This window comes from Geospiza fortis, unplaced genomic scaffold (genome assembly GCF_000277835.1).
Source record: "Geospiza fortis unplaced genomic scaffold, GeoFor_1.0 scaffold237, whole genome shotgun sequence".
NCBI lineage: Eukaryota > Metazoa > Chordata > Aves > Passeriformes > Thraupidae > Geospiza > Geospiza fortis.
Window position 1 is genome coordinate 3966033 of NW_005054319.1, and position 9062 is coordinate 3975094.

Below are 9062 nucleotides of genomic sequence, written 5' to 3' on the forward strand. Positions count from 1 at the left end.
GAAGAGAATGAAGACTGAAACTGAAAATTCCAGCTATTAGAATCCATGACTGATATCAGAAGTGAGCCCACCATTGCATTTTAGCACAAAGCAGCATAGCATGGATAAACTTTGGGCACTTTGGAGGTAGAGGAGAAGGCAGAAGGGAAGAAATTCTTCCATTTTCCTAAATTAACATTTTCACATAAATGGTATTAAAAGCACATTAAGACTGCAGACAGCAAATATTTTGGAGGTGATGTTGGTGTGTGCACATGATACTGGACTGTGATAAAAAGCTTCCTGCTATGACACCCTCTGCCCTCCAAGCTCCTTGCTGAAGGCAGACAGAGACACTGGTAACTCCATTATCAAAGAACAGCTATTTGCCTCTTCAGAACACTCCACAAGCACTTAGAACATACATGATGAACTGAAAAGAGTACAAACAAAAATTGTAATCGTGGTTCCTCTAAAAAAATAAACAAAAGCCTTCTAAAATTCTGGCTAATCAAAAAACAAGAAAGCAAAAGAATAATTTCATGAGCAAAGGGCAGTAAATATACCACACACAACTTACACCAGTGGAAAAACAAGTGCAGCATCTCATATAAGTGCACTTACCAAGTCACAGAACTCAAAAACTAGGAGATAAGGAATGGCTTCCACACACTGCCCAATACACTGGAGAACATTTGGATGCTGAAGAATGCTGGAGGGAAAAAATACAGTTAAAGCCAGGAAGATCACAGTAGAATGCAACACACTGAAAACCCTACCAGAAGTTTCAACACATTACATTGGAGGGGGGTGGCAGGAACAGAAGGTGCAAGTACCAAAGGCACAGATTCCATTTGTACCTTGGTATTGCTGAAGTGTATCACTGACAGCAGCCAAAACTCACAGGATCTCAATCCCACAAAAGCCAGGATTGCCACATGAGAGTCACACTCATCCTCCCACAACTCCTCATACCAAAAATAATAAAAACATGCAACCCATGAACTACACCAAGGTACAAGATAAACCTTCTTTTAGCCAGCTTAGTTCCCAGCCAGATCAGTTACTTTCCAAAATTGCTCCAAAACCACTTGTGCCAATGCAGCAGAAGGCATGAAATTTCTTCTGACAAATGCCAATAACCTAAGCCTAAATGCAAATACAGCCAGGACGTTAGAAAGCACCAAGAGGAGAAAGCTCTTCACTGACCAAGCTTTTACAGCACATCCAGGCAAGGTAAACCACACTAAGTTATGTGAACACAACTTTTGCTCACTTTGGGTTGAGTGTATTTCACATTTTAAAGAAAAACATTACAGTTATATGTGAGGGCAAGTAGAGACAATAACACTGAACAAAAGCAATATCCATAATTTATCTGCAGCAGAATGAAGCTCTGAAACATTACTTACTAATATGGTTCTCCATTTCTTAAGAATTGTTCTTGCTCCTTGGGACCTGCACTTGCCTTTAACTCCTTCACTATTACCCTTGCTACACTAGTGCCTGTGTAGATCTCTCCAAGGAGAACCTGAAAGAGAGATTGTGTCTTAAATCAGAGGGGAAAAAACATTTGTAGTCTTCCTGCAAAGAAAAACAAGAGCTAAAAACATGTTGCAGGAAAGATTTCCTAGCTTTTTTACAAACACAAACAGAGCTTTGATAATTAAATACAAATACTTTGATCTTGACAACTGATTTACAAGTCAGCTTTCAGAAAACGTTTTCTAGTGAAGACCACTTATTTACTTAATTTTTTTCCCTAAAAAGAATTGGTAAAAATAGGAGTGTATTAAATAAAATTCATGGAAGTGAAATGTCTAACTAGTCTCTAGTAAGAATCTACAAGTAAATTTAAAAAGCACAGATTAGTGCTGTGATTACAGCTAAAAAATGCATGTAAGGAAATATCTAATTTCAACTGAAATTTTTTATGCTTTTTTTTCTTTCTTGAGTAGCATTTTAAAGTAAATACAGAGGCCTAGTCACCTGAGAATAAGCCTCAATCTGGGCAATATGAAGAGATAACTCCTCACCTTTCCAAACCAGCCATTTCCAATTTCCTGGATGTAGTTTAGACTCTGACGCGCAACTTGAGACTTTGTTCCATCTGTCACACAAGGAAACAAACGTAACACTATCAAACACTCAGATGGCCAAAGTTAGCAACTGCTGAGGAAACAGTGCAACCTTCTGCAGGATTTATACCCAGCTGGGTGCACACATTCAGCCCAAGCACCAAACCCTACTCAGATGTACATAAAATAGGAAGGTAATGCTGTGACAACAGCACTCAAGTGAAGTTTTTCTCATGTCCAGCTTCTAAACTACACCAGAACACACCCCCCAAAAAACCACAGCAATTGTCCTGATGAAATGCCAACTTACATGTTTTTAACATGAATTTAGGTTTTTAACATACTCAGCAAGAAAGCAAAAAGGCTAAGTTCTGCTTCCAATATGAAAGTGTATTATTGCCTGTTTCTGGGTAGAGAAAATAACCTACTTACAAAAGTCTGCCATGTAAACAAAATAGAAAAGCCAAGACAAAACTCATTGTTTGTACATCTTAACAATTACAGTTATATAGAATTACCATTTCAAGAGAAAAGGTTTGCCTGCTTTATTCTTCAGCACAACTGCCCTATTTGTAGCTACCATCTGGAAGGAGGACATTTTTCAACTAAAAATACTTCACATAAAAGCCCAGAGAGGAGGACAGAAAAGAAAACCCAGATCTTGGCAGAGGATGGGCAGTAACAATGGCAGAACTCATTCACCAGAAGAGATTCAGCAGTGTTGACCCCTCTGCTGCCCAATTGGTGAGGAACACTAATTGATTTAAACAAAACTTTTTCTTGTCTAAGAACTCTAGCCCACAATTTATTTCTATAAACTCCATTTAGAGCAGTATTGTTGTGCTGGAAGAGCCAGAGCTGTATAAATCACTGTAAATGCGCTCCTAAGCATGGTGAAGGCCACAGCAGTGCAAGCACATTTTATCCAAGTACTCAGGCACATTGCCTTCCTTCTGGCAAAACACTTGTTGTGACAGCTTCATTGTAACAATTATGGCTACACAGAAGAGCTGACAAAACTTTTCACTCATAATTTTTCCCAGCTCTTTAAAATACTGAGTCATTTGTACAACTGTGGCATTTGTGTTAAAGGCACACTGAGAGTTTCTTGAAATTTGTACAGGAATTTTCCTAGAAGCTTCCCTGAACATCTAATGATCGAGCAACCCAAGTAGTATGTAAAATTATGTGAAATAGCACAATATAGGAGTATGTACTTTGGGCTAAACTCTGCTTGTAATATGATAAGATGCTTAAGTTTCCTTTTACCAAAATTGTATTTTAAAGAATACATTCCAAAACCCCTTCCACACAGGGGGATGAAACCTAATGCTCTGTCTTACCAAGATCACATTTACTGCACAAATAGTCTCCAGTGACATCAAGGAGTGATGCAGCTGAGCAGCAGCACTGCTGTCAAGTAAAGGATTCACTCTTATTTCTATTTAAGGGTGGTGGTTAAAATCCAATGACAACTTAGCCATGAAGAAAACCACTAAAGAGAAGTCACTAATGTCCCAGGGTACTTCAAACCCTTTAGGTATACAGAGATATAATGACAGCAATCTAGAGAGGGGCTTTTAAGGCAGTTCTGTTCTCTTAAGCTCTCTTATCCTGTCACAGGTTAATATCTTAGGAGTAATATTTCCCCTTTTATCCTTTACCCTACAAAACATATTGGCTCAGTTTATGGAAATTTGTAACAAGTTATTTATTACAGTAAAGTCAAACAAATAGCCACACTCCATTTTAGACACTGAAATGGCTACTTTTGTTTTTGCATTGAAAACCAGAATTTTACCTGTACGAGATGGAAACTGGGAGGGAGTTGGTAAAGCAATATTGGGAACTGAAAGAGTAAACACTTCTGCTGGAGACTGAACAGATGGAGTATCTTCTGCTGGAGGTGTAAAATCTATTTCATCATCAAAGTTATCTTCAAATTCCTAAACAAAAGAAGTCTTAGTAAACAAGCTGATCCTTGCCTTTAAATAAGCACTAATACATTTCTTTCAGTTTGAAGGAGCACTGCTAAGGAAGCTTAGCTTTTTTCCAAGAATAGTGACAGATATTTAATGTTCTATTCCTTACTTTCCATTAATTGCTGTCTTAAAGAGATTAAAGCATTGCTTTTAATAATCAAGGGGTTTTTGTTTAGTTGGGTTTTTGTGGGTTTGGTGGTTTGGGTTTGTTGGTGTTGTTGGTTTTTTTGCTTTGTTTTGTTTTCACTTTAAATGCTAGCCCTGGCTTTGAATGAATTACCATGAACTGCTGAGGCCAAATATTCTCCATTTAGAAATGAGAGCAAAACTCAATTTTAGGAACACTGATTACAGATGTTCCAAAAGTAACAATTCTCTGATGACAATTTCTCAAGAGTTTTGTTACAGTAGATATGCATCTTCAGTATTCTTATTTGACAGATCCCACCTGTAGACTAAGAAAAAACAAAACACAGAAAAACAACAAAAACAATCTGCTGAGACAATCACAGCAGATTGTCTCAAAGGTGTAACGTTCTTCACAGCAGATTGTCTCAAAGGTGTAACTTTTACTACTAATTCTGATAGCTAGTTATTATTTTCAAAAGGCATTAAAGATCCTTACTGCAGCAGGGAGCAATTAGTTAAAATAAACAGCTGCATCAGGACCCACAGGCTGTAGGAATAGAGTCACTGGCTGCTTCAGGAGAGAGGATGCACAGTGACACTGCAGAATGAGAGAACACTCATCAAGTGTTCTGGATAGCAGGATGCAGCTGAAAATACCACCTGTACACACACTGATAATTTCAGGTCTTACCTTGAAATCTATCTCAGGGTCTTTACAGCAGGAGACACAGTTTGCCAGCAGAATGACCAGGACTACCAGAGTGCACAGAGACAGAATCACAAAAGATGAAGGAACTTCTGCTGTAGCTCCTTCTCCTAGAAATAAACACGTATCCAGTATTAGATGTTTAGCACCCTAAGAAGTTCCTTCAAAACATATTATCCACCTGCACTGATTTAAAAAAGGGAGTCTGAACATTTAATCCCATGGATGTGATCAAAGCTAAGAAGAAACTGAACAGAGAGGACAAACTGGCAAAATAGATCTGTGCTTCACCACCTCCTGCACCATTCTGGACTTACTTGCTTCCAGCTAAGGGGCCTCAGCCAAAGTGATTTGCTGAAGCTCATGATGAACAGTGAGAGCATCAAGCCTGGGGATTATGTTTAAGTCAATAAATTAATACCAATATGCAAACACAGAGTAAAAATCTGGTCTTTTGGAAGATATTCCCCAAGAGCTAATACACCTGACCTACAGGAACAGGCAGCTAGAAGAAATCCCCCCTAAACTGCACAAAATGTAAAATATATCACTACAGGACAGTATTCTCTCTTTCAATAAATGCATTTGTGACAGTCTGCCAAACACAAGCTGCTATCACAAGTGCAATGGATGTAATCAGCTCCACCCCACTTCTGTTCTTTGTGATTCACTAGGTGATTGTCTTCATTTCAAGAACTTTAGATTCCTAGCTGTTTTACAAACACTTCAAATAATTTCCCAAAATTTTATATATAAACATTCTACAACACATTTCCTGAGATTAAGCCAGGTTATTACTCACAGGATCAAAAGCCTCAAATGGAATTTTAGAAAAATCTTAAGTTATTGCCAGGGGTATTAAACCTATTTTCATCCCTGTTTTCATCTTCAGTAGAGAACAAAGACGTGGTTTCCTAGGAGACCAGAGCACACATCTGGAGGAGTTGTTTTTGCTGTTGCTGTTTCTTTTCAAACAGGTACTGCCACAAGGATCAGAGGAGTAGTTGGACCACATCTGATTAAAATGTATTTAGCTATTACATCACTGTCAGAGTCTAACAGTGTCAGGTGACCTGGACTGACTGGATTTTAGGAGAGCATTTGAGTATCAATGGGAATGTCTGGCAACAGGACAGGGTGTAAATGAAGCCTCAAAAATAAGAAAAGCAGAAGTTCTTCACTTGTCAAGGGACACAAACTTGTCCACCTACCTCTTAAACCTTCAAAAAACTGCAAAAATTGAGAGATTTGCAGAAAAAGTAAATCATGTTCCACTGAACACTTACAAGATATTTACTTATTTTAATTACATGCAAAGACTTAATTGACATAATGAAAATCCTGCTTTAAAGTGTGTCAGCACACTTCCAGAAGATGACATTTTTCTGCACAATTAGGACTACTACCAATACAACAAATAAAAGTTAGCAAAAATGGAAGGTTATCAAACAGGTGATTTCTAGTTTCACAATAGCTTTGGCATTCTAACCTCATCAGGGACTGGGAATACTTCACTGCAGATACTGAGCATTGTTCAAACACAGATCAACAACAATGCGAGGCCACTCACCAGCTTTTAGTCATAATTCTGAACAGAACAAAGTATCTCTGAAGAGGGCTCTCAATAGAACAATTTATATTCATTTAAATCAAGTCTTCTATGTAACACCATGAGTATTTTCCCATTTCTAAGCATCAAAAAGAAAAAAGGGGAAGATAACAGCTGATTTGTGTTTACTTCCTCCAGATGTTCGGTAGCCTTAATTAGGAGATTAAAAATTACCTGAACTGCAAATATAAACATTCTGTGAAGTCATTAATTACCTAAATTACTGTAACAAACACACACAGGTAAATACACCTGTAGATAAAATATAAGGAATTCTTTTAAACTCCTAGTTGAAACCAAGTAACAAAAAAAAAAAAGACCAAAAAACACCACCAACAAAAACTACATTATCAGGTATTACAAATTAGAATTAATTTTTCAGACATTTTTCTAAATCCATCAAACTTGATTTCCAAACAACTTCCTCACCAGCAATTTCACTGAAACAAGAAGTCAACTCACCCCAGACTATCTAATGAACAGGTGCAGATTTTCCATAACATCACCACAATCACAAGATACTCCTCCCAGTAAAGATCAAGACTCCTGAACCCCCTCAAATGTTTCATGCACTGGCACAGTTGGCCAAGCCAGTCCCTGCACACTGAACTCAGGCACACAAGCACTGTCACTACTCACAGAAATCACTCCTGCTATTTGAGGACTTCAGACCAGCTCCTTGGGAGCAGGGTGTAAAGCACCTCAATTGCCAAGTGTATAAAACACTAAAAAATGCTATCCAACTTTATTTTGGCTTTCTGGTACACTCTTTTGGCTAACATGAATTTTACAGTGACTTCCTGTTCCCCACAGAAACTGAGGGGACAATTTCCTTCTCACCAGAACCTTCTGCTCCAAACACCATGTCACCTTCCAGGTGGCCTTTCTGAGCAGCCCCCACCAAAACTTGAAGCAGCCCTTCAAGCTGCTTTCCTTCCCTCAATTCTACTGTTTGTTTTCAAGACCTGGCCAGGGGTTTGTGCCCCCAGAAGTTCATCTACTGCAAATACATCAGCTGGTCATGATGGTCCCTCTACCCACAAGCCCTCAGCCCTGCTCTATCCCAGCTACAGCAGCACAAGCACAGATGGAATTAACAGAAACATTACCATGCTCACACCAACTCAGGATCCCCACTTCTGACCCCCAGCAGTTACAAGTTATCACAGCAAATCCAGCTAGCAGGATTCATGCTCCTTATGATCTTATGTACAATAAAGTGAGACATTAATTTAACTCAAAGTGAGACATAATGAGCACTATCAATCACCAGCTGCATTTATTGTACCTGTTAGATACACTGTACATGTATTCAGACACTCCATATGAAAAAGATAACATTTTTTTTAATTCCTTCTGTGAAAGAAACTACACATTTATCAAGTATAAAGTCCAAGCCTTTCATGCAAGTTACACTGCTCCCCATAAGGTAACCATCTCTTTTAAGTGTCCTGGAAAGAATACAGAAAAGAAAAATATTGCTGCTGTTCATTATATTAGTTCCTAACCTTTAAAACCTTTCATAATTCCCTAGAAATGAAACTGTGTGAACGAGCAGCAATTAATTGGAGAAAGTAATTCTATTTTTTTTAAAGCAAAGATCACCTTTGGAAAGGCAGCTAATCATTAATTTATTAATGGTCTGCTGAGATGGAAGCCATCTAAACTTCCAAAAGCACAAGGCAATTTTCACATAGAAAATTATGCACAGAAGCTTTAATACAAGAAAAATGCCAATTATCCTGGGCAAGTTTCTGCAACAGTCACAGAACAGCATTCCAGATGACTCACACAAGTAAGAGCCATTTACTAAGAATTACAGAATCCATCTCTGTTTGGATAAACTTTGAAGTTTCTTACATAGTAATTAATAAGTAATATTTTTAATTTGCAGGAGTTTTTTAAAAATTAATGTAAAGTTAAGTATTAAATTTTGGCAACCTGTAATTGGGCTAAAATTTATTTTAAGTGAAGCTATTTTAATAGCTTGCATGGATACACATTCAGTGACAGAAGTTACTGGTTAAGTATTGGAACTGGTCTTTGTGACAAAGTGCTGAAAATCTGCGGCATTACAACCTCATTTGCATTTTTCAACTATTTCCATCCAATGATTAATTCACTGGAGCTTAGTAAAATAACTTGTAACTAGAAGATGTTTAATACACCCTTTTGTTTGTAAATTGTGGAAGTATGAAGCAATGACATTTATGTTATGGTCCCGACTGAAGAAAACCAACCAGCAAGAAATCCATTCTAATTAATGCAGGGGACCATTTTATAAAGTCATCAGACAAGAATTTTCCTAAATTAAAAAACCTGTTAAAAAACATTGTAAATTGAAATAACTTTAATATAAACCTGGATAAACTCCAATAAACACTTAATTTCATAATTATTGCAGAAGTTAAGATTCTTAATATCACACATTCTGGAGAAGTTAATAGATTTACTTAGCACAGTAATTTAAAACCTTGCCATATTTACTGTAACCCTATGCAGTAACAACTTGAGGCATCTTAATATCTACCCAGAAGTCAGAATCTGTTCTTTAGGAAAGGAACCACCAAACAGATTAA

The 9062-nt window shown here is 37.5% G+C and overlaps 1 protein-coding gene across 1 annotated transcript in view; it reads right to left on the reverse strand.

The window, feature by feature from the left end:
• LMTK2 (lemur tyrosine kinase 2) overlaps positions 1-7348 on the reverse strand; it is a 29833-nt gene extending 22485 nt beyond the window's left edge. The window contains exons 1-6 of the mRNA XM_005420469.2: positions 7324-7348; positions 4860-4984; positions 3859-4003; positions 2016-2089; positions 1392-1510; positions 604-691 (exon numbers count right to left, since the gene is read on the reverse strand). Of these exons, the coding sequence (XP_005420526.1) occupies positions 604-691; positions 1392-1510; positions 2016-2089; positions 3859-4003; positions 4860-4984; positions 7324-7348 (576 nt within the window). The remainder of the gene's footprint in view (positions 1-603; positions 692-1391; positions 1511-2015; positions 2090-3858; positions 4004-4859; positions 4985-7323) is intronic.
• Positions 7349-9062: the final 1714 nt, after the last annotated feature.